This window comes from Rhineura floridana, chromosome 10 (assembly GCF_030035675.1).
Source record: "Rhineura floridana isolate rRhiFlo1 chromosome 10, rRhiFlo1.hap2, whole genome shotgun sequence".
Lineage (NCBI taxonomy): Eukaryota > Metazoa > Chordata > Lepidosauria > Squamata > Rhineuridae > Rhineura > Rhineura floridana.
In genome coordinates, this window is record NC_084489.1 from 1,308,623 (window position 1) to 1,334,726 (window position 26,104).

The 26,104-nt window shown below is 44.1% G+C and overlaps 1 protein-coding gene across 5 annotated transcripts in view; it reads left to right on the forward strand.

Annotated features, from left to right (window-relative positions):
- The window catches only part of ADCY1 (adenylate cyclase 1), a 350,409-nt gene that overhangs the window by 140,374 nt on the left and 183,931 nt on the right, over nt 1–26,104 (forward strand). For all 5 annotated transcript variants that reach the window (XM_061585729.1, XM_061585731.1, XM_061585733.1 and 2 more), the window contains exon 3: nt 7,783–7,901. In XM_061585729.1, the coding sequence (XP_061441713.1) occupies nt 7,783–7,901 (119 nt within the window). The remainder of the gene's footprint in view (nt 1–7,782; nt 7,902–26,104) is intronic.

Sequence of the window (26,104 nt, forward strand, 5' to 3'; positions counted from 1 at the left end):
ATGTCCGCACATGCCTGCCAAACTGAGGCCCATGCCCTTCCGTTGCCTCCTGAACTGCATGTCCGCACATGTCTGCCAAACTGAGGCCCATGCCCTTCCGTTGCCTCCTGAACTGCATGTCCGCACATGCCTGCCAAACTGAGGGCCATGCCCTTCCGTTGCCTCCTGAACTGCATGTCCGCACATGCCTGCCAAACTGAGGACCTTGCCCTTAGGTAACCGATGCCATCGTTGCGTCCCAAACTGCATGTCTGCACATGCCAGCCACCTGAGGGCCTTGCCTCAAATACTGAGGTCATTCCCAACTCGGGGAATGACCACCACATGCGGAGATGTTCGCACTGAACCAAGCTGGAACAAAGTGGGTAGGAGCCCGTCCCAAAGTATTCCTCGCCAGCCAAGCCACCACACTGCAGCCCATTGACTGAGGCCTAACTGTAAGCCCAGGATAGGGTGCGCAGCTGCTCCATCCCTGTCCAGCAACATTGCCGGTCCATCAATGTTATACAGGTACAACTCCCTTCCATGGAGACATCTGATTGCTGGAGGGCCCGTCGAGACAAATCTCCCTTGGATCTGGCCACCACCTCACCTATCCTAAAAGCTCCAAAAACCAGCATAAGGGCTGCCGCCTGGAATAGTCTGGCTTCATAGCTTGAGGAGCATACTGTTTTTCACTGGCCCACCATATTCAATAAAATGTCCCGTGAGAAAGGGCAACGGGGATCGAGGGTGGCAGGGTGTTCTCTAGCCCACCCAGCTAACATACAGCGGACTCTAAAGTCCCTGGAATAAGTGGGAAAATCATCAGCCTTTACCTCGAAGTGCTTGGACTGAGAGGCCCAGTCTCCAGCCATTCACTAGGCAATCCCAGCAGGTGACTCACTGAATAGGCCACTCTGGTGCATAGCCCTTGCCGGCCCAGAAGTCCTGGGAAAAACCCCTCCTGCATTCTGATAGTTGTTGAGCATGCTGGGGCGACAGACCGGCTTATGGCCATATTTGACTCTGCTCCCCAATCTCCCAATGTGCGGTTGCACAGCACAGCTGAACCGCTCCACCTGAATCTACCTTACCATGCCCCAAAAGAAAACATTAAAATCTGGGCACTAGAGAACAAAGGAACAGACAAGGGCCATAACCCTACCATTCCGAAATAGAAGGAAGTCACAGACCTGTCCCATGACCATGTTATCCTATGGACGGGAGAGTTCCCAAGCCTCACTGCCTATAAGTCCAAGCCTGCAGCCAGCACAAAACCCCCGATGCATCCACGGACTTCCAGTTCTACCTCCCAGCCCTACCTAGAGATGCTATGGACCTTCAGCCTGCAGTTCAGAGGCTCTAGCCCTAAGCTATGTCACGTAATTCTACAGCAAGTTAGTTAGTTCTTCCCCAGGAGTGTGGGAAAACTAGACCAAATGATTTGGGCCAGAATATAAAATGTAACCTGCAGTTTGGCTCTAATTTCTTGATCAATATTTGATCACAACAAGCATTAAATTATTATACAGCCACAAACCTGAACCTGTAGTAAGGCTGTGGAAGCCCTGCTACGACCTCATAAACCACCGGAAAAGACCTCTAATACCTGGAGAGCAGACAAGAAACACTTTCTTGGCCTAACTGTCATGAAACCCTTACTGACTGACCACATGAGTATGATTGGTGGTGAATTAGGTGGTATGCCCAGGAAGGTTAACACCGGGCAGGATGGTCCATTGACACAGCCATTAAGATGAACCAGTTACATAGCCATTCCATAATCTGTGACATCAGGTGTTAACATGCATCCAATTTTTTTTTAACCCTCTCATCCCAACAGCCCCTTCAAGGAAGGAGCTGAAGCGCTCCGTGTGAGAATAGAGCAGCCTATATGTAATGCTCTACCTCATAGAATTGACTGAAGAGGCAAAAACCCAGCAGCTATAAATCCCCTTGTATCCCCACAGTAGATGAAAAAACAGATTAGATGTCATACTTTCCCATAGGCAGTGCATTAACTAACTGGTAGGAAGCCATTACTGATTGCCATTGCGTCTATGCCCAAGACAAATGTAAGAGTGCAGGCCCTTAAGGCAAGACCTGAGACTACAATATGGGGTCCAGAAACTGAAATAAAACCCCATAACAAAACAAACCTCCCCAGGAACTGGGTAGTCTGCAAGCAAGGTCCCAGTACCTCGAGCTTAACAGGGAGGAACGCTTTCCTTGAGCAGCTACTGCTGGGTGCTTCTCCTCACTGCTGTGAGGGCCACTGGCCTCATATTTCCCTGTTTCACATAAAGAAAGGAAATCATTTATGAGTAAGCACACTTTCCCAGCCACCATTTTAGTGCAGCTAACCCAGTTCCCCAAAGCACAGGTACTGGGGATATGGCGCTGCCACCCATATTTGGCCCACTGCAGCGGCCTCCCCCTTGTAGGCTTCCAAACACCTATCATAATAGATGTCCAAAATGCAAAATTAACATCCTATATCCCTTTCTAGTAAATGATATCACAAATCCAAGAGCAGCAGATGCTGAGGATGTGTTGCTGTCACCAATATGTGGCTGCACTATAGCAGGTTTTCCAACACATATCAAAATAGATGAGCCAATGCAACCGTTGCACGCTGTATGTAATTCCAGGTAATGATATCAGAAGTCCTAACTAAAATGTAATTTCAGGTAATGATGTTTCGTTGTTGGTGCCACAATCCTCAGTAAAGGGGGAAGAGTCTGCCTGGACCTTAAAAGGCAGCCCATGTCAATAAGAGTCTAAGATCCTGTAATATGAGGGATCTCTTTTAGGCAAATCGGGCTTTTCTCTTTATTCCTATTCCCCAATCAATATGATTACCATCTGCTAAACTTTCCATTCCTAACTAAATTCAGGTAAATGCCTCTTCTGTCTCAGAGTGAACAAATAGCCTGAAATTAACACTTGGAATGCAAAAGGACCGCTCAAGATACAGCGATTTAGACATTTTCTAGCAAACTGTTATCTCCGCCCTTATTATCATATAACGATGAAAGGCCCAAAGGCTAAAAAGGCTCAGTAGGCCCCACCAATATACTAGTATGTAGTATAATAATCATATAATTAAGTACTTCAAACCTCATACATGCCCGGGCCTAGCAAGAAGTTGTACCTATGCCTGGGCCTAGCAAGAAGTCATAAGCCTCACGAAAGGGCTCTGCCATCACATCATGCATCCACCCTGTAATAATATAACAAAGAACCAACCTGTGTATATCAGGGGGGGCTAAGCTGAACCTGTTGGGGGGGAGTGCTCAGAGGGAACTTAAACTAGAAGGATTAGATACAATTTCTTTTGTTCGTCCCTTTTATTCTGATTTATTTTTAATTTCCCTTTATGTGCATGAGTCTGTCTTTAACCAGTGTATTAGCATGACTGTATTTAATTTTGTTTGTATATCCAGTATAGTCTCATTTATTTTTAAACTTCCTGTGTCTTTCTTTTAACCAGCAGCAGCACTAACGTCGCGCTGCTCAATAAAATGCCTCAATCAACCCCTCCACAACTGCTAGGTGGGGGAGGTATCGGATGTGCCACTGCTAGGCCCCACTACGAGGCCCACTGGTCAGGCCCCTTTACGAGGCCTGCCCCAGTCGCAGCCACGCCGCAATGCTACCACCCACAGCTGTTGGGGCTCCCAAAACCCCCTCTGGGGGTAACCAATTAGGCCTAATAGGCCCAACCAACGCCGACTGTCCTGCAGCTTTCTCTGCTATGTCCCTCGTCCTCTCGTCGCTCATTGAAAGAGGAGGTAGGAGGGGCGGCCTGGCCTTAAATAGGCCCATGGCCCCTCCCCTCCCTGCCGCACGTCACGCACACATAACGCTGCGACACATTTATTTATTTATTTGTTAAATTTTTATACCGCCCCACTAGCATAGCTCTCTGGGCGGTGTACAACAAAAATACAAATACATACAATAACATACAAATAACATACAAATACATACAATACAATAAGATTCCATACATGACGTTGCCCTTAACGAAGATGGCTGCGGCAGCATAGCTCCCTCCTCGCAACTATGCCCCGCTTATCCATGCTGCGCAGGTAAGTGGGGCTTCATTACTGTGACATGTGGTAGGCAGCTATAAACAGCATGCCATTTGATTACTTACAATGCTCCTGGCATAGCATTGCTAAAGGGCCTTGGGCAGGTACTAGTGGTGAGCAATACTGGGGTTCTGGTAGCTGCCCTAAGATGCCAGGCGTTAACACCAGCCCTGCCCAACACATCTCAGGCCACTTTTCTGAAACTTCTCAGCATTTCAGTAGTAGCTTCAAGATGCAATTTTGCTAGGGATAGGCAAATCAGTCTGTTTCCAGTTCATGACTTTTTTTAATGTGTTTGTTCATCTGTTTGTCTGTTCTATCCTTTTTCTGCATTAATATGTGAATATATATTTTTCAGAAAGGTATTTAGGTATTATTTTTTAAACACTGATGGATAACTAAGCTACAATATACTTTTGTGCAGGAGCTGCAGTTTGTATTGGAAAACTCAAGGAAGCATCCCTAGACCTTGCAAGGCTAGCAAAAAATACAGGGAACGCCATCCAGATTCATATTTTAACTTCTGTTATGCTTTCTTCACGCCTTGCATTGTTAACTGTTGTTCTTCAGAACAGTGTTTGTTAAAAGTAATACATCCCAATTGTTTGTAGTACCCAGAAAGTATTCAAAAAAAGTCATATCTGCTAACTTACAAATAAAGTTTCATCGCTTTTATTTTGAGCACATGATTTTGGTGTGGGAAGGACAGAGTGAACTCTTGATTTTTCTGGGACTTTTACCAAAATGAATTCATTTCAGTGGATAGCAATGTATGGCATTTACTAACTAGCTACATCTGATCCCACATTAGAGCTGCCAAAACTAACAGAATGGGTGAGGGAGGAAAGAAACTGTAAATATATTTAATTGTGAAGCACTGGGATATTGACATATTTGCCAGGAAGGGTCTCCAAATAGAAATGTGCAATTAAAGAGGGATTTAGCCTTTGTATGCCCAAATAGTTTTTATGAACAATGCAAATATCCTGGAATGGATAGTACTTTGTGTTACTTTTACTTGTTACTAAAATGTGGGTTCCTTAAAAGTAGATAATTCATTCTTCATTGCTTAAGTCATGGTATATGAATTCCAGAACATTGTACGTATAGGATATGGCCATTGGGTTGCTACATACTCACAGATGCCAAGTTCAAAACTTCAGTGTGTGAACACAATCATAATCTTGTAAGCTTCTTGAGTATTAGTTCTTCAGTCTCACGTAGGATAAAAAAAATGTATTTGTGAATGTTCTGTTGAAAAATGCAGACCAAACTAGTCTGGGATGTTTAAATATAAAGCTTACATAGAAAGAGGTATTTATGGAAAGAGCTAGGCTAGAAGGCCTGCTTCCTGACCCATAAGCTTTCTACGTGCATGTAGATTCTGATGTTGAAACAAGCAATCCCCTACATGTAATTAGTGATGGCACATTCCTGTAAGACTGTATGGCCTGTACCATGCTATAAGTAGCCAAGATAGACCCTGCCTTTGTCAGGGAGTGCTAGATCTGATAACTGAAGCATCGTGCTGAAAGAGCCTGTTCAAGCGAAAGTCACCTCATTCCTATCCAGTTATCTATGCTAAAGTAGAGGGATGACTGAGAGTCAGGGAGGCAGAAGCTGTAGTAATAAGCTAGGTAGACAAGGCCAAAACTAGACTGTTGCCCAACCAAAGACTCAGCCCTGACCTGGAAGCATTTGCAGCTTCCAATTTGTAGACCCAGTGGGCTGCTTGGGGTTGGAGCGATGCAGAGTTCAGAACATAGTGCTGCATCCTTTGGCCTCTACTGTGCATTAAATACATGGTTAAGAAACAGCAGGTATTTATAGCCCTTGGTCGCCATTAGGACATCTGTTAATAGCAGTGCCAATCTCCTGTGGGTCAACTTGACTGTGCACTCTACGCCCTCCTGGACATAGTCTGATGTCTAAATGAGATGACTGATTTTCTAATGAGTCATCTCTAGTCTTTTAAAGATACAGAAGACCTCTTGGTTGCCAGGCCCAGCCTCCAAGAGGTCTTCTGTATCTTTAAAAGTTGTGCAGAGGGGAGGGAGAATGCCACCTTTTGGTTTTTCCCATTATACTGTTGCAAGAACACCTGCACTTGGCTGACTTTCTCTTCTCCTAAAGATACAGGTTCAGTCTCAGGCCCTGAACCTGGCAACCCTATTACAAGGGTGTGGAGCCTGGAAACAGAGGTTTGAAAGACCTTAGCCTGCTCCAAACTTTTGTTGGAGCAAATTGTTCACTTGGAGTTATCTATGATATGGCAGCCTTTAGCCTAGCCACTTTCTAATCTACCATTGGACTAGAACACCAGTGTCATAATTTTATCACATTTCCATCTGGGTCTCTTCAAATCTTTCAAATAACTCATGAATGTCAACATTTATTGTATTATATTGTGTATCTTAGTATTTTTGTTGTTCACCGCCCAGAGAGCTTCTGCTAGTCGGGTGGTATAAAAGTTTAATAAATAATAAATAATAATAATTCACTAATTTTCTGACACTTACAGTAACATGCATCAGTGAAAATCCCCAAACTATGATTGCTAAAAGCAACACCTCTTTTTTAGGATATTCTCATATATCAAATTATATAAATCCATTGTAACATATATATGTATAAACAAACCTATGCAAGGAGAAGTACATTATGTGGAGCTATTGGAAGGGGGAATAACATGTTGCATTTCTAGGAGATAATCTTTGCTTCCTAGGAGGCAGCATCAGGCCAGACTTTAGAGGCTCAGTTCAAATGTAATGCTAAACCAAACCTAACGCATGGGTTCTTGGAGAGGATATTGTAGCTACTGAGCTTCTCGCCTCAGTTCTGCTGGTGCCATGCTATCTGGGATTAAGCCATGGTTTGGCTTAGCATGTCGCCTGATCCCAGGTTTGCAGTTTTGTCTCCTCCAGATAAACCATGAACTATGAACAAAGAACAAAACTTGGTTACAGCTTGTGGTTTGTCTGGAGTGAAACAAACCATGAGTCCCAGTTTGCCCCATGAGCAGCAAGACCAGGGCAGGAGCACAACGCTACAATTTATTCTCCAGGAACCAGCATGTTCACACTCAGCTATGGTTTGGTTTAGTGTTAAGTAGGGATGGGTGAGAAGTTTGATTCAGTTTGCATGTAAAGCCAAATTTATCAAATTTGAACTTTGAGAAACAATTTGAGAACCAAAACACAGCCATCCTTCAAAATTCACACTTATCTGAAAATTTGTAATGCATTTTTCCAACCTACCAAAGTTTACAAAAATGCATATATTACAAAAAATGTGTATAAAATGATTAGTAACATACAAAATGCATTATATTAAGAGAAATTGCTTGCAAAAATGTGTACATTAGTCAAAACTGCAGACAAAAATGTGTTTATTAGGCGAACCTTGTACTCAAATGCTGAAGAATTTTCATGAGGAACAGAATTTAAGAATGGGAAAATGAGAAACTGAGGACTGAAACTGACGGATCCTTCCATCCCGAGTGTTAAGTACAAACCAATTCTTTGAATGGATTTGAGAAATATTAAATGTGTAGGTGACATTATCAACATTTCAGAAGCCTGGAATTTTTCCAGTTGTGATTCCTTGCTTGATTTTATGTGTCAATGTTATTCCTTGTACAAATTACATCAGGTGAACTATTCCAACTTAATAGCAGTGTTGAAAATTATGTATTTGTTTTTAGGAGCGACTTCTGATGAGTCTTTTGCCCAGGAATGTTGCCATGGAAATGAAGGAAGATTTCTTGAAGCCACCTGAAAGGATTTTCCATAAGATTTATATTCAGAGACATGACAATGTTAGGTAAGACTGATGCAAGCTTGCAAAATCTCAAGTCATATAAGCATTTAATGCACACATATAGCAAAGGGTAGTGGTAGCTGATTTTTCCAGGAGTGCAGCAGTGCAAAGGGTGTCGTGGTGGCTTTGCTTCTGATTTGTTGTAGGGCACAGGCACCAGACTCTGAGCTTCCTTTAAAAAAAAGTAAGTCTTCAGCCCTGTTATGAAGAAAAATGTGCAGGTATAAATGATTGCGATGAAATGCTCCTGCCTGTCAATGTTATTAGCCAATAAGTAAAGTCAGATCTGTGACTGATGAATGAGTTGTCTGGACACCAGGCAATAGGAATCCCTTGGGTGCTAAAGAGCTTCTGTTTCCTCCTTCCCTTTAGTACACTTTTCCTGCTTCTGTCTTATTTTTTACTAGTCCTTATAATCTCTGTAGTTACTTTCTGCAAATACTACTACTACACTATAAGTGCAGGTGGATGTTAAAGAATTCCTTCCCCAAAAGGTAAATGCAGAACATGAAAAGTTTGCAAATAAGCTTAGGCATGTCTCCTTCGGTGCAGGAACTGATGTTCAGGCACTCATTAAGAATTCACTATATAGTTAACTTACAGAGTAATGGAATGCATGTCTACTTCAAAAGTAAGTCTCTTTGTGTGTGATGGGTAAGTGGTTATGGGATGACAGTAGGGTTGCTAGGTTCAGGGCCTGAGACTGAACCTGTATCTTTAAGAGAAGAGAAAGTCAGCCAAGTGCAGGTGTTCTTACAACTGTAATGTGAAAAACCACAAGATGGAATTCTCCCTCCCCCCTCCACAACTTTTAAAGCTACAGAAGACCTCTTGGAGGCTGGGCCTGGCAACTAAGAGGTCTTCTGTATCTTTAAAAGTTGTGCAGGGGGAAGGGAGAATTCCACATTGTGGTTTTTCCCATTACAGTGTTGTAATTCTAGAAGAATTTTTTTGGTAGTTGACAATGTGATGGTTTTCCAAACTTTGAAACCACTCCCCTCTTCAGTATCTGTTATAATCTTCAACATTAATGTCTGAGAATTGTACAGCTGAGATTTAAGTAGAGGCTATAATAATGGGCAAATAATAAATTACACAAAATTGCATCTTGATAGTTGAGAGGAAAAACTAGAAATATGCTATTATCACAATGTGTACATGGTGAACTTTATTAACCTCTGTGCAGAGTTTCTTTCCTAATGCTTATAAGACATTGGGTTTCTTGTGCATATTTTAAAATGTGCTTCATCTCTGATTTGCCTTCATCAGGGAACTTTTGTTAAACAAACAAAGAGGTGGGATCTCTTAGAGTTAAAACTACACTTTGCAACACAGCCTCCGGTAGCATTTACCCAGTGTCTGCTTCTTCACTGCAAACAGAGCAGACTTGTGAGGGAAAAATTTGCAACGAGAAAGTGTGTGGGGGAGACACTATTGCCTATGACTTCTGCTCTGAACCCTCACCCACAATTGTTCCCTCTATGGGGCTCTAGGCACATGTTTATGAGGTAAGCATCAGTCTGGATACTGGTTTCCCAGTGGAGGGAGGAAGAATTAGGGTAAAAGTGGCAGGAAGAAGTTAAATAGCTGCAAATCATCTAAAGGAGTGGTTGGATACTGTTACACATGGCTATATTATAATATGGATTTGGGCCTTTAATCAGCAACCCCAGCTGTCATTTTTCGAAGTCCTTCAGTAAGGTATATGAACTTATTCCTGCTGTAAGAAACTCTACTATTCAACATTACAGGAGAGCCCTTGTGCTGACATATTCTTTTATCAGGTGTTTGTGCCTTGGGTAAAACTGCTGAGGTCTTGCTGATTAACTAAGGCAGCTGTGGCTCATTTGTCCCTCAAGGATGTGAGTTGGGAATAGGCCTCTAGGGAGAAGGGGCAGATCAGGCTAAAACACCAATAGTTTCTAATGTTATATTTTAAACTGTTGTGACCTGCCCTAGGACCTTAGGGTGAAAGGTGGGTAACAAATCAAATTAACAATAATAGTAATAATATCACATTCAAGGGGATAATGAAAGGAGAGGCTGCATATTGTTTGGAATAATAGCTAAAGACTGCAAGGAGGTAGAGATTTGGATAGCGGTTCAGACTGTAAACGATTATGTTTTAAAGCCCAGTTTTCAAAGTGTAATTTTCATGAAAATCCCCTTAACTTTAGATGAGAGCTGGATAGTGAGAGGTCAGGATATTTGTATACTTCTTATGTTCACTACCTGCATTTAAGTAGTGCTCAAATTGCCCCGGGTTCTCCTCCCCCCTCTTTGTTAAGCCTACCCTTAACTGCTGCTTTGTAGAAGGTGGGGATGATTTGCTCCCCATACTATAACCAAGGGATTCCTTGCCTGGATCTCTCAAACTCCGCCATGTTTATGAGGTAAAAACCTTGGTATTAATAAAGTGTTTGGCTTTCTCTGTTGAGCCAGAGCTTGCGTCTTCAAGTTTGTCAGAGCCCAGGAGGCAGAGACAGTAGTACCTCTGAGAACATGGGGGAGGGCTCATAGCATCATTGTAGGACACATGTTTATTTACCCACGTTTCCAGTTACTTTTTTAAAAAGTAGCCAGCGATGGGATTCTGTCTGAGACTCTGGAGAGCCTGTTAGTCAGAATAGGCTATACTGGACTAGATGAACAAATGGTCTGACCACGCGCAGGGAGCTTCTGTGTTCCTCTCTGGCTACATGCCTAGCTGAGAAGGGCAACCTGGTCCTCAGCTCAACCTTACTTTGTTTACTCATGTTGTCTCTCCACATCCACCCAGGTTATGTCTCCAAACAGAATCTCTCTTCAGGTACCCTAGCTGTGTCTCCCTTTGTTCATGTGTTTGGTTTAATCAGAGAGTTCCTCTTGTTAGCCTCCTGCTAACCACCCAAGGGTTCCAACTTTGTAGGTAAATGGATTGAGTTAGCCCCGATAAGTAGAGCTTTTCAAGAATTCAATAGCCATGTGTGGGCACACACACACACAGACTCATTATCCATGGATATTGAATGCTTTTAAAGGGGCTATTGTTCCCTCAACTTGCTTATCTGATAGCTGGAACAATGGGGGTATTCACATATTACTCTGTATCTGGGTACAAGCCCCCTGTACCTGGGTTCAGCTGCTCTTAAGAAAGAGTGTATACATGGTGATTTGAGAAATCGCCACATGTCCCAGTCCCCTGAAGAGAGAAGTATTTTGTTCATGTGTTGACTCTCCCTGCATGCTGTCCATACGGAGTTGATCGTGAGCAATTAGTTTTTCCTCCTGGGGAGAGCCTGAGCTTTGTTCTAGCAGAAAAAAAAATGAGCTCAAGGAAACATCAATTGTTGGAGCCACAGAGTGGGAAAGAGGAATAAGGCTAAAATGGAGGGACAGCAAGAAGGAGGGAAAGTCTACCAGCCTGAAGTAGAGCTTCTGTGTGCTGGCAATGAATGAGCTTGAGGGAGGGAAGAGGCAAAAAACAGGGAGGGGGAGATTTGGAGGACTCCCATGACAATTTTTTTAAAAAGTCTGCTCAGAAAGTCCCATTGAGTTCAGAGAAACTCTGTCAGGGAAGCTAGAGTGAGGAATGCACTGTAAATGGTTAATTCTAAAAAAATTAAGTTTGTTTTACAATTTTAAATGGAATTCAAGCCTCTTGTGGTCTCAGACAAGGGACAATTGTTGTCCTGAGAGAAGGCAAAAGGACACAGGGAAGCAGAAACCTAGTGAGGGAAGATGGGGGGGGGGAGAGAGAGAGCTTTTGAGGGCTCACACTGTAATTCCAAAAATGTCTACTCAGAAGTAAGTCCCACTTCATTCAGTGGGGCTGACTCACAGGTAAGGGGAGTTAGAATTGCCTAAAAAAAGTGGTGTCACTAGGGTTGGTGTCACCCGGTGCAGAAACTCATGGTGTCACCCCCATGGACCTCCTCCCGTACCAGACCATACAGAATCCTTAGTAATGTTTTTTGTACTAATGTTACTCGTAAATCGTAATTCCTGTATATCACTGAATAGTAGTGACATAAACAACTAGCAAAATTAAAATTACACCTTTAAATTACAGTATCATATGCACAGCCTAAATGTATTTACATTTATACATAGTCTCATGTGGTTAAAGTGAAAATTCGGTAAGAAAACAATAGAATTCGTAGTAAAAATTTTTAAGAACTACATCAAAATTATGTTCATTTTAACATTAAACTTTACTGTTACATGAGATACATTAATGGATTAGGTTTGCATAATCAATAACGGCCCAAATAATGTAGAAATTGTAGACAAATGCATATGGAAATATACTCATAAATGAAATTCCAAAAAAATAAACAGGAACAAATACACAAACATTTCAGCACTTCTTGACTAAATCAGAACTTTCCTTTCCTGGCCTTCAAAGCTGCGAACTTGTGAATCACTTCATCGAAATCAATGCCTTTCACCAACTCACTTTCAATGGAATGAATATTTTGACGTTGTTGGTTCTTTGTTATTGTTTGTTTTGATCTTTGATTTTGTTATACTTATTGTATTTATATATTGTGCTTGTTTTATCTCTTATGTACTCCGCCCAGAGAGCCTTTTTGGCTTAGGGCGGTATATAAATTAAATTAAATAAATAAATAAATAAATATACAGCGACACAATAATAAAAATATTATCAGAATCAGTAATTGACTCAAATAATTAAAATAAATAGATTCAATTAAAATCATTAGACAGTTTTATTATCAAATAGGTGATTCATTATTGTTTTTCTGGTTTGAATAGCACCCTCAGTGAATTTGGCGACTGTAAAGGTCACCTCTGGTAAATGGTCACTTAATAAATAATCTACATAAAAAGCTTGAGTCCTTCCTGGAAGGGGTCGTAAGATAGGTGCAATTAATTGACTTCTCAAGTCCTTATAATATGTACATCGAAGGAGAACATGCTCATTAGTTTCAGGTTCTTGAATATCACATGAGCATATTCTTTCTGAATAGGGAGTTTTATTATATCTGCCAGTAAGGATGGCAGACGGTAAGATGTTAAGGCGCATTAAAGTAAAAGCTCTGCGATATTTAGGGAGCTCTAGGGTCGACAGATATGTCATTAGTGTACAGAATTTAGGATTATGTCTCTGTTTCTTGATGAGAAGTAAATGAGTCTGGAAGTCGATGTCTTTCAGCCTCTGCTTAACTAGTTGGTTAGCAGATTCAAAGCTTAATTGTAATATATAAGAAGGAGAAAGCCCTAGACTCAATAATTTTTTGTGGATCACTTTCAATGGATAATATTGCAAGATTGGAAAGCCTTGACTGTCCCATGGTAGATCGCAAATAGTTCTTTATAAGTTTCAGCTTTGAAAAGCTCCTCTCACAGGAAGCCACAAACACACAAATCGTCAGAAATAATTTTAGGCTTAGTGAAAGGGTTGGGAGAGATTCTACAAAGTCCCATTCAGCTATGAATGTCAAAACGTCTAATATTGCCCAATCTTTGGCTTCTTCCAGATCAATCTCTGCTGCTTTCAGGTTCCTTCTCAGCCTTGGTATTTCTATTAAAAGCTCATTCTCGGGTACCTCATCATAGGAAGTGGTCAGTTTTGGAATGGACACCTTTAACTTTTCTGCAGTGGCAGATATGAGAAAGATGGTCTCGGGGAAGAAGAGCATCCAGCTGAGGAAGAGGGAAACGATCCCTTAGAAGGGACCCATTCCTTGGGGGATGAGCAGCTATCTCCAAGGGGTAGAGGGATCCTTGTAGTCAGTGATTCGATCATTAGGAACATAGACAGTGGGGTGTGTGATGGGTGTGTAGACCGCAAGGTGTTTTGCCTGCCTGGTGCGAAGGTTGCGGATATCGCCCATCGTTTAGATAGTTTGGTAGACAGTGCTGGGGAGGAGTCAGTGGTCGTGGTGCACGTTGGCACCAACGACATGGGAAAATGCAGCCATGAGGTCCTGGAAGCAAAATTTAGGTTGCTAGGTAGGATGCTGAAAGCCAGGACCTCCAAGGTGGCTTAATCTGAAATGCTACCGGTTCCACGCGCAGGACCAGCCAGACAGGCCCAGCTTTGCAGTCTCAATGCGTGGATGAGACAATGGTGTCGGGTGGAAGGGTTTGGATTTGTTAGGCACTGGGGAACATTTTGGGACAAGCCGGGCCTGTACAAAAGGGACGGGCTCCACTTGAACCAGAATGGAACCAGACTGCTGGCACTCAAAATTAAAAAGGTAGCAGAGCAGCTTTTAAACTGACTGAGGGGGGGAAACCTGACAGGAGCTGAGGAAGGTCCGGTTCGGAATAAACCTCCCCCCGGGATAAAAACCAAAGAAATGATGAAATTTTAAAAGGGGTAGGCCTAGAAGTAGGCATTGTGAGAGCAGGGGCACAGGATATAAATTCAGAAGAGCAAAATTACCACAGGCCAAACCACAAGTGCCAAAGACACTTGAAGAGAGACACTGTTTACAAGTGCCTGTACGCTAATGCTAGGAGCCTCCAAACCAAGATGGGAGAACTGGAGTGCTTGGTCTTAGAGGAGAGCATTGATATAGTGAGCATAACTGAGACCTGGTGGAATGGAGAAAACCAGTGGGATACGGTTATCCCTGGATATAAACTATATCAGAAGGACAGGGCAGGACGTATTGGTGGCGGAGTTGCTCTATACATGAAAGAAGGCATTGAATCCAGCAAGCTCGAAACCCCAAAAGAGGCAGACTCCTCCACAGAATCGTTGTGGGTGGTGATACCATGCCCCAGGAGGGACTTAATACTGGGAACGATCTATCGTCCCCCTGATCAAAATGCTCAGGGAGACCTTGAGATGAGATATGAAATTGAGGAAGCATCCAAACTAGGAAATGTGGTAGTAATGGGTGACTTCAACTACCCGGACATAGGCTGGCCACATATGTGTTCCAGTCATGACAAAGAAGCAAAGTTTCTAGATATTCTAAATGACTATTCCCTAGACCAGTTGGTCATGGAACCGACCAGAGGGACGGCAACCCTGGACTTAATCCTCAGTGGGGACTGGGACCTGGTGCAAGATGTAAATGTTGTTGAACCAATTAGGAGCAGTGACCACAGTGCTATTAATTTAAACATACATGTATATGGCCAATTGCCAAGAAAATCCAACACGGTCACATTTGACTTCAAAAGAGGAAACTTCATAAAAATGAGGGGATTGGTAAAAAGAAAGCTGAAAAACAAAGTCCAGAGGGTCACATCACTCGAAAATGCTTGGAAGTTGTTTAAAAACACTATATTAGAAGCTCAACTGGAGTGCATACCGCAGATCAGAAAAGGTACCGCCAGGGCCAAGAAGATGCCAGCATGGTTAACGAGCAAAGTCAAGGAAGCTCTTAGAGGCAAAAAGTCTTCCTTCAGAAAATGGAAGTCTTGTCCGAATGAAGAAAATAAAAAAGAACACAAACTCTGGCAAAAGAAATGCAAGAAGACAATAAGGGATGCTAAAAAAGAATTTGAGGAGCACATTGCTAAGAACATAAAAACCAACAACAAAAAATTCTATAAGTACATTCAAAGCAGGAGACCATCTAGGGAGGCGATCAGACCCTTGGATGATAAGGTAGTCAAAGGAGTACTAAAGAACGATAAGGAGATTGCAGAGAAGCTAAATGAATTCTTGCATCTGTCTTCACAGTGGAAGATATAGGGCAGATCCCTGAACCTGAACTAACATTTGCAGGAAGGGATTCTGAGGAACTGAGACAAATAGTGGTAACGAGAGAGGAAGTTCTAGGCTTAATGGACAATATAAAAACTGACAAATCACCGGGCCCGGATGGCATCCACCCGAGAGTTCTCAAAGAACTCAAAGGTGAAATTGCTGATCTGCTAACTAAAATATGTAACTTGTCCCTCGGGTCCTCCTCTGTGCCTGAGGACTGGAAAGTGGCAAATGTAACACCAATCTTCAAAAAGGGATCCAGAGGGGATCCCGGAAATTACAGGCCAGTTAGCTTAACTTCTGTCCCTGGAAAACTGGTAGAAAGTATTATTAAAGCTAGATTAACTAAGCACACAGAAGAACAAGCCTTGCTGAAGCAGAGCCAGCATGGCTTCTGCAAGGGAAAGTCCTGTCTCAGTAACCTATTAGAATTCTTTGAGAGTGTCAACAAGCATATAGATAGAGGTGATCCAGTGGACATAGTGTACTTAGACTTTCAAAAAGCGTTTGACAAGGTACCTCACCAAAGACTTCTGAGGAAGCTTAACAGTCATGGAATAAGAGGAGAGGTCCTCTTGTGGATAAGGAATTGGTTAAGAAGCAGAAAGCAGAGAGTAGGAATAAACGGACAGTTCTCCCAATGGAGGGCTGTAGAAAGTGGAGTCTCTCAAGGATCGGTATTGGGACCTGTACTTTTCAACTTGTTCATTAATGACCTAGAATTAGGAGTGAGCAGTGAAGTGGCCAAGTTTGCTGACGACACTAAATTGTTCAGGGTTGTTAAAACAAAGAAGGATTGCGAAGAGCTCCAAGAAGACCTCTCCAAACTGAGTGAATGGGCGGAAAAATGGCAAATGCAATTCAATATAAACAAGTGTAAAATTATGCATATTGGAGCAAAAAATCTTAATTTCACATATACGCTCATGGGGTCTGAACTGGTGGTGACTGACCAGGAGAGAGACCTCGGGGTTGTAGTGGACAGCACGATGAAAATGTCGACCCAGTGTGCGGCAGCTATGAAAAAGGCAAATTCCATGCTAGCGATAATTAGGAAAGGTATTGAAAATAAAACAGTCGACATCATAATGCCGTTGTATAGATCTATGGTGCGGCCGCATTTGGAATACTGTGTACAGTTCTGGTCGCCTCATCTCAAAAAGGATATTATAGAGTTGGAAAAGGTTCAGAAGAGGGCAACCAGAATGATCAAGGGGATGGAGCGACTCCCTTACGAGGAAAGGTTGCAGCATTTGGGGCTTTTTAGTTTAGAGAAAAGACGGGTCAGAGGAGACATGATAGAAGTGTATAAAATTATGCATGGCATTGAGAAAGTGGATAGAGAAAAGTTCTTCTCCCTCTCTCATAATACTAGAACTCGTGGACATTCAAAGAAGCTGAATGTTGGAAGATTCAGGACAGAGAAAAGGAAGTACTTCTTTACTCAGCGCATAGTTAAACTATGGAATTTGCTCCCACAAGATGCAGTAATGGCCACCAGCTTGCATGGCTTTAAAAGAAGATTAGACAAATTCATGGAGGACAGGGCTATCAATGGCTACTAGCCGTGATGGCTGTGCTCTGCCACCCTAGTCAGAGGCAGCATGCTTCTGAAAACCAGTTGCCGGAAGCCTCAGGAGGGGAGAGTGTTCTTGAACTTGGGTCCTGCTTGCGGGCTTCCCCCAGGCACCTGGTTGGCCACTGTGAGAACAGGATGCTGGACTAGATGGGCCACTGGCCTGATCCAGCAGGCTCTTCTTATTGTCTTATGTTCTTATGAGACTCTTCGCTTGAACAGCCTCAAACATGGCTGCTACTTCCTTGATGGCTCTTGATCTGATCTGGAGTTCAGAATGAAAGCGATCAATGCACTCAAGCATCGCCCTCTTATTTTCTTCTTGCACAGTGAGTCCAGCATCGCTTGCTTGCTCCCCTGCCATCCTCTTCTTGAACCTGGCTCTTCTCTCTGCTGCAATTCCATATTCGTCTGATTTTAAAAGCGCTTGTTCAATTGCATGCTCTACTAGGTGACTGCGCTCCTCGTGCAGAAAAAGTCTTAGCGCCTCTAGCTTTGTCACCACCTTGTCGAGAGTTAAGCCCTTAGTCTGCAGGTACTGGTGTGTAAGATTAACTTCCTGAAGTACATCACACCAGAAGTACAGGTAGCACAGAAAAGTGGAATCACAGACAGCAGGCAAAAGACCTTGTGCTGCACCTCTTGCATCCAAATTTTCATGTGGATCACAAAGAGCTTCAATCACCCCCACAAACTTATCGAACTTTTCTTTAACTGGCTTAACTGCAGCATGATGAGCGCTCCAGTGTGGTGTTGATAGCCTTTTCACTGACACTCCAGTATGGTCAATTAACACATCCCATCGATGGGTGGAAGCAGCAAAGAAAGAAAACATTTTCTCAAGAGTTCCAAAAAATGTCACACACGATGCATTTTCAGCAAAAGAGTGCTGACCGCACAAGTTAAGCGAATGGTCCACACATCCATTAAAAATAGCTTTCTTGTTCTTTCCCTTAAGAATGGCTTGTACACCTCCATGGATTCTAGCCATATTGGCAGCATTATCATAACCTTGAGCGCAGCACATCATTATGTCCAGTCCATCACTTTCCAGATTTTTAAGAATGTCAGAACTGAGGTCAGCAGCTTTCCCCCCCTTTAATACTTCTTTTATTTCAACGTTCCTATTGTTGATTTTTACATATCTGATCACTTTGGACATCTGGTCAATATGTGACATGTCAGGTGTGCTGTCGAACATGATCCCAAAGTACTTCGCAGACTTTATGTCCATGACAAGCATTTCCTTCACATGATTTGCCAGGGCACTTATAAACTCATTCTGAGTTTTTGGTGAAAGATAAGAGAGAGATACTTTAAGTTTACATGTGCTCCGCTTTAATCTCATTAGGTGCACTTTCAGCACTGGATCATATTTTGAAAACATCTCAAGAAAGTTCCCTTTATTCAATGAGGATTCATCTTCCTTGTGGCCACGGAATGCCAGATTCTGCTTGGCAAGAAACAATGTGATATCAAGCAATCTTGAAATAAATAAATAAATAAATCTGTGCAAGATGTCCCTCCACTTTTTCTTCTCCATTTCCATCAAAGCAATAGTTTCAGCGTCAATGGTTTTGTGCAGCCTAAGTCCTGCTGCCAATGTTTTCCACTTTTCAAGGCAACGTAGGTGCTCTTCGGATGTCTCATGGTTATGTACTTTCTGGCTCAGTTTCCACCACTTCTGAAACCCAGACACAAATGTGGATGTCATATCTGTAGCACTAACGGCAAACAGTCAGCAGCAAAAACAGTGTAAATTCTCGCTGACGAGTGAGTAAACCATCCATGACTGCAGAATTTTCTCGCCATTTGGCATCATCTTGTAAAACCACTCTTTTGAAAGCTGGCGCACATCTCCCTTAGCTTTTGCATCTTCCCTTGCCACAACACTGAAAGGCCCATCTTTGTTCTGGAAAGAAGCACTTCCCCTTTTGATGATTTCCACCCGAAAATTATCTGGAACTGGTATCTCCCAGGAAGAAACATCACATAAAATTTGCAAATCTTTCTCCTTAACGTCACTCATCCCATTTACAGTATCATGGCTAGAGTCACTTTCAGCACTCTCTTCTGCTTCAAATTCTGCCATTTCCACTCCTTGCTCTTCTGCAGAATGCATGCTAGCATCAGAAGAATCAGCTTTTTCAATTGGAGATTGACAAGCAGTGTCTTTTGATGAACCCTGGCCATCATCCGGTCTTTTGACATACTGAACCATGGATCCAGCTAGTGTCTTGAGTGATTTTTTTCTTGCCTCTTTTGCTTTCCTTTGCTGGCATCCACTTGGCCTCGTTGATTTATGCACTCCATGTGGCATGATTGAATATCCCTGCACAATAAAAAAGGTTGTTGGAAAGACTCCATACACACACACACACAGAGCCAGCTGTGGGATTGTCACACAAACAACCTAGAATATTTTTTTCCCTTTCACAAGGACATGCAAAAGATTGAACCCAGGACCTTCTGCATGCAAAGCACATGCTCAGCCTACCACTGAGATATAGGGTAGAAAAGTACTCACTGTTCTGCTGGTTCTAGTGCTTCTCCACCACTTTCTTCTGCAAATAAGAACATAAGAAGAGCCTGCTGGATCAGGTCAGTGGCCCATCTAGTCCAGCATCCTGTTCTCACAGTGGCCAACCAGGTGCCTGGGGGAAGCCCGCAAGCAGGACCCGAGTGCAAGAACACTCTCCCCTCTTGAGGCTTCCGGCAACTGGTTTTCAGAAGCATACTGCCTCTGACTAGGGTGGCACAGCACAGCCATCGTGGCTAGTAGCCATTGATAGCCCTGTCCTCAATGAATTTGCAACACACTCCCACCCCTTTTTACTGTAAAACCTGGTGGGAGCAGCTTTATCAGTTATTTTTTTAAAAAAACTCAGCTTCAAAGAGATTTCACAACTGATTGGCTGATCAACCCTTTTCCCCTTGTGACCAATGGAAACACTCTGCTCTGGCAACTAGTGTATTCATGGCCTTCAGCTGCTGCCAGCCAAAGCTACCTGACTGCTAAAGTCATCATCTAAGGTAGGGGTGGGACCAACAGCAATTTTTAAGAGGTCCATGCAGAAAAAAAGATGGGAAACTATAGGGGGGTAGTTTCTGTATGTACCCCTCTCTGTTCAGGCAGCCAAGAGGCATTAGAGTGCACAGACATGTCCCAGCCACGATGCTCAAGGTGTGAAGTAGGGCCAGTAAAAAGAGTGGCCTGGGGATAATTCTGAGGGCCTGTTAGAGAGGCTTGGAGGGCCACATTTGGTCCCTGGGCCTGAGCTATCCTCCCCCCCCATTCTAATGAGCAGCCACAAGTGAAACAGGGCAGGGGGTGCAGAAATCCTGATTCAATAGGTCCCCTTCCCAAATCTGCACAGTTTTGTTTTGGCTTCAGAGGATCTCCAAATCAAGGATTACAGGGACAGAAGACGCAATGTCATTTCCACACAGAATTGAACTGAAACCTATTTTTTTTTTTTAGAAATTAAGCACTGGGGATCATATTGCACCAAGTCTAACAGCAATGGTAAATTTCTATTTAAAAAAAGTGCCAAAGATCATGGGTGCTTGCTAGCTCTGTACCCCTAAACCAAGGGATGTTCTCAGTTTGCGTAAAGATTTTGTGTGGTTTGGAGACATGGGAAGCTGTAGCCTTTCTTGTGGGAGTTCTGTGCAAAAAGAAATATCTTAGGGCCATTGTGCTTATGACACTAAATAATAATTATAACAATAATAAGAATGATGATGCAGGCTCTGAAGGAAGACCATTCTGCCACACAAAGAATTTATTTCTTTAAAAGATATGTATACTCTGTCCTTCAGAATAAATGTTCCCATTCCCTGGCAGTTAACATGTAGTAACAATTCTCCTTGCCGTTTGGTGGGGTGACACACATGACTAAAGTCTTACCTCTAAAGCGCTCCTATAACTGTCATGACTATCCTGAAAGAATCCTGGGAACTGTAGCTTGTTAACGGTGCTGGGAACTGTAGCTCTGTCAGGGGGGGTCTGATAACAATTCTCAGCACCCTTAAGTAACTGCAGTTGCTATCCCAGAAGAGCACACCCTGAGACTAACTGGTCATCAGTATGGGCCGTATGGCTGCAGTGCTTTGTATCCCACAATGCAAAGAGAGACCAAATCTACCTGACTTCCTGGACAGCAGTCTTGTGCACGTTTTCTTGAGAAGCTTTCTTCCAAGTAAACTTGCACAGGCGGATTGCTCTGCAAATGAAAATGCTCCGACCGTGCTCAGGTGCAGCAGCCTCTAGCCTAGCCTGGGCTGGTAACAGGCTGCAATGCCGCTGCTCCCGTGCCTCGCGCCCTTCTCGCCAATATTGTTGTGGCCACCGGTGCTCTCTCTACCACGTGCACTTTGAAATTCCTTTGCTTTTTGCGAACAAACTCCATGCCGCCCCGGGCCAATGGCGAGGCGAGCTACAGGAAACTGCGAAAGGCTAAGCCAATCAGAAGAGGCACAGGCGTTCTCTAGGCCGCCGACAGGGTGGGGCCAAATGCCAGTCTGTGTCCCAGACTCCCAGTGCTTAAATCCTGGACCCTGAGGCCCCGCCTCATGGGAGATCATGCAGGCCCTTCCCTCATGCGGCGCCTCCAATGACGTGTTAGCATGAGCGGCACGCCACACAGGCCGGGCAGCTCAGCTCTCCGCCATCTGTGGTGTCCGCCTGCCCCACTTCTTCCTGGACCTGGTGCCGCAGCCTAGGGGCGGGGCCAGGTGGCTCTGGTGTCACCCCCTCCATGGTGTCACCCAGGTGTGACCCGCACCCCCTGCACCCCACTGGTGACGCCCCTGCCTAAAAAAGAGTGATCCCTGTCAGGGAAGCTAGAGTTAGGCATGGACTGTCTAAATTGTTAGGTTTTTTTAAAAAAAGTTTGTTTTACATTCACAATGCAATCCTAACCATACCTACTCTAAAGTAAATCCCATTCAGTTCAGTGGGACTTACTCCTAGGCAAGAAGGGTTAGGATTCTTCCCCCATAGAAACAACAGTTTTGGGGACAGAGAAAGAGAGGAGAGAGAGTTTGTCTATGTCTCTGCTCACAATATAATCCTGGTCATGTTTATTCAGAAGTAAGTCCCACTGAGCTCAATGGGACTTACTCCCAGGTAAGTGGGGTTGGGATAGGATTGCAGAGGGAATGTAGGAAGAGGTGAAAGGACAGGAGAGAGGTAAGGAACAGAGAAAAACTGGGGGGGACTCTGAGACTCTAAAGCAGAGCTTGTGTGGCCCCTGTGGACTCGGACAAGTAAAAATTGGTATCTTGAGAGAAGGTGGGAGGATGTACCAGTAATCTAGTAAAGGGGATGGGGAGAAGACTTAGGAATCTGAAGTTACAGTGCAGTCCTAACCATGTTTATTCAGAAGTAAGTTTCACTGAGTTTAATGGAGCTTATGCTTGAAGCCAAAGTGAACATAGCATTGCAACCTTTAACATCTAAATTCAATTAGCAAAACTCAGAAAGGGTGATTTTTTATTTTATTTTTGGGGAGACACTGCAGACTGCTTTTGCCTGGTGTGGAAAAATGGAAATGGACTCCCTTCAAGTCGATCCTGACTTATTTCTACCCCTTTGAATAGGGTTTTCATGGTAAGCGGTAATAATGGTCAGGACGGCCCAGGTTGCAGCAGCGACAGCAGGGGAAAGGAAAGCCAAGGGCCTTGGAAGAGATTAGCGCCTCCCCCGGAGCTGAGGTCTGGAATAGAAAGGCAGAAGCGCCAGGTTGAACGAGGATGTACGCATGAGAGTGAGAAATGTTACGCATACCAAGGGAGCTTGTTGAATGGTTGCAATTACAAATGGTGGTGCAGGTTTTGAGAAGGGCTGGCAGAAAGAGGTTCCGACAACCTCCCTTAAGGAGGAGCAAAGATACCAGTAGGGGGAACTCTTATTCACACGTTACCCTGTTCCCAGGTATAAACCCCCTGTATCTGGGTTCAGCTGGTTTCAGAAAAAGTCTGCAGGTGGTGATTTTAAAATTCACTACGTGTAGCTGTCCCGTGAAGAACCAGGTCTGTTCACCATGTTGACTCTCCCTGTATGCTGTCCACTGGCTTTGATAGTCGGCAGTTAGTTTTCCTTCCCGGGAGCGTCTGAGGGTTTAATTTGGATTCCTGCATTCTAGGATCCTATGATTCTAGTAGCAGCAGCTGCTAGTACAACTACCAACGTCGATTGCTAGCGCGGAGCGGGAAAGAGGAATAAGGATAAAATGGAGGCAAGGACAAGAAAGGGAGAATGGAGATCAGCCCGAAACAGGGCTTTTGTGTGATGACAGTGAGTAAGCGTGAGGAAAGGAAGAAGGCAAAAAACGGGGGGGGGGCTCCCTGCAATTTTAAAAATGTCTACTCAGAAGTAAGTTCCATTGAGTTCAATGGGGTTTACACCTAGATAAGTGGAGTTAGGAGTGTCTAAAAATGTGAGAGAGCACTGTCAGAGAAACTAGAGATAAGAATGGTGTGTCTAAATTGTTAATTCTAAAAATTAAGTTTGTTTTATGAACTTAAATGGAGTTCAAGCCTCTTGTGGTCTCAGACAAGTAAAAATTGCTGTACTGAGAGAAGGCAAAAGGAGGCAGGAAACCAGAAACCTAGTGAAGGGAGATAAGGGAAGCTTAGAGGATGGCAACAAGGGAGAGGGCCTTCTCAGTGGTGGCCCCCAAATTATGGAATTATCTCCCTGACGAGGTGCACCTGGCGCCAACACTGTTATCTTTTCTTCATATCTTTGTATGTATGGATGTATAGTTGTATGAATGTGTGTGTGTGTATATGAATGTGAATTGGATTGAAATGTATTGATTTAGTTGAATTGTATTGATTTAGTTAATTAACTTAATTTGATGTAAATTGATTGGTTTAATTGATTAATTAACTTAATTTGATGTAATTTGATTGGTTTAATTAATTAATTAATTGGTTTAATTAATTTGTTTTAAATTGGTAAATACTGCTGCTATAGGGTACGGAGGCGGGTCTCCGGATGAATTTTATTAGGGTGGGTGGCCTGCTGATAAGCAGATAAGATAGAGGCATGTGCAAGCCGGAGAGGGAGGTGGGGGGCCAAGTTATAGGAAGTTTGGGTGGCAGGCGCCGGAAGGGTGCTGCTAGCAGACCACGCCGGAATAGGGGAACACGGGACAGATGCATTATATCCATCCCATGTTCCGGGTCTGCTCAGAACCAGACGAAAACTGGGGGACACAAGGTTCCTACCAACCTTCGACTGCTGTTATGTAATGCCAGGTCTGTGGCTCAGAAAACCTCGCTCATCCATGATATGATCTTGGATGGGCGTGCAGACCTGGCATGTATTACGGAGACTTGGCTGGACGAAGCCTCTGCTCCAATTCTTGAGGCCATGTGTCCGCCAGGTTTCCGTTACGCACAGCAGCCGAGGGTGGGAAGGTGGGGAGGGGGTGTGGCAGTCATCTATCGAGAGTCCTTGGTTTTTGCCAGACCTCCCCTCCATAGGACTCAATTTGTTGATTGTATGTACTGGAGGTTGGGCCCGAAGGGCAGTTTAGGGATCTTGCTGGTGTACCGCCCACCCCGCTGCACGGCAGATTCCCTGGCCGAGGTGCTGGAGGTGGTCTCGGCTGTACGGGCATTGTCCCCAGAGCTGGTAGTGCTGGGTGACTTTAACGTGCATGCCAAGGCCGCTCTCATAGGAGCCCCTCGGGATTTCCTGGAAACCATGGCTTCCTGGGAACTGTACCTAAGTAATACTGGGCCCACCCATGTAGCCGGTCATGCTCTCGACCTAGCATTTGTTCTGGGAGAGGAGAGAAGTGGTCTGAAGTTGGGAGTGATTCTTGCCACTCCTGTGTCATGGTCAGACCACTACCTGGTAAATATGGACTTCTCGTTGCCATGCCCCCTCCACAGGGGTGAAGGACCTATTAAAATGGTCCGCCCCAGACGCCTGATGGATCCGGATGGATTCCTGACTGCGCTTGGGGAATTGGAACCTGCTGAAGGTCGCCCGGTCGAAACCCTGGTGAAGAAGTGGAACGTGGGGATCACCAGGGAATTAGACCGGGTGGCTCCGAAACGTCCTCTCCCCCTGAATAGAACTCAGCTAGCACCATGGTATACACCACGGTTGCGTAGTCTGAGACAGGAGGTGAGACGACTAGAGCGCCGGTGGCGGAAATCCCGCTCCGAAGATGTCCGGACACAGGTTAGAGCAGCAGTAGCTGCCTACCAAGTGGCAATAAAGGTAGGAAAGAAGGCTTTCTTTGCTGCCTCTATTGCGTCTGCGGAGTGCTGTCCCAGGAGGCTGTTCCAGGTGGTCCGAAGTCTGGTCGGTCCAGTTGCTCAGGAACCCTTGGAACAGTCAAAGGCCTCCTGTGACTTATTAGCAAAACACTTCGCCGATAAAATCGAACATTTACGGAGCTCGATCCCGTGCGCCGTGGACACAGTGGATGAACCAGAGTTGGCCAGTTGCATGCCGGTAAATTGGGATCGGTTTCGGCTTCTCCCTTCTGAGGAAGTGGACAAGGTGCTTTCATCTGTGAAGCCAACCACTTGTCTTACTGATCCTTGCCCTTCGTGGCTCCTTGTGAGCTGCAGAGAGAAATTGGGCGAGGGGATCAAAGTGGTGGTAAACGCATCCTTGAAAGAGGGTGTGATGCCATCAGCCTTCAAGGAGGCAATTGTAAAGCCCATCTTAAAGAAGCCCTCCTTGGATCCCCAAGTATTCGATAACTTCCGCCCAATTTCGAATCTGCCATTTCTGGGCAAGGTCATTGAGCGAGTGGTGGCCAACCAGTTGTCAGCACACTTGGATGAAACGGATTATTTGGATCCATACCAATCGGGTTTCAGGACTGGTCACGGAACTGAAACAGCCTTGGTCGCTCTGGTAGATGATTTGAGGAGGGCATTAGATAGGGGAGAATCCACCTTTCTTGTCCTCCTCGATCT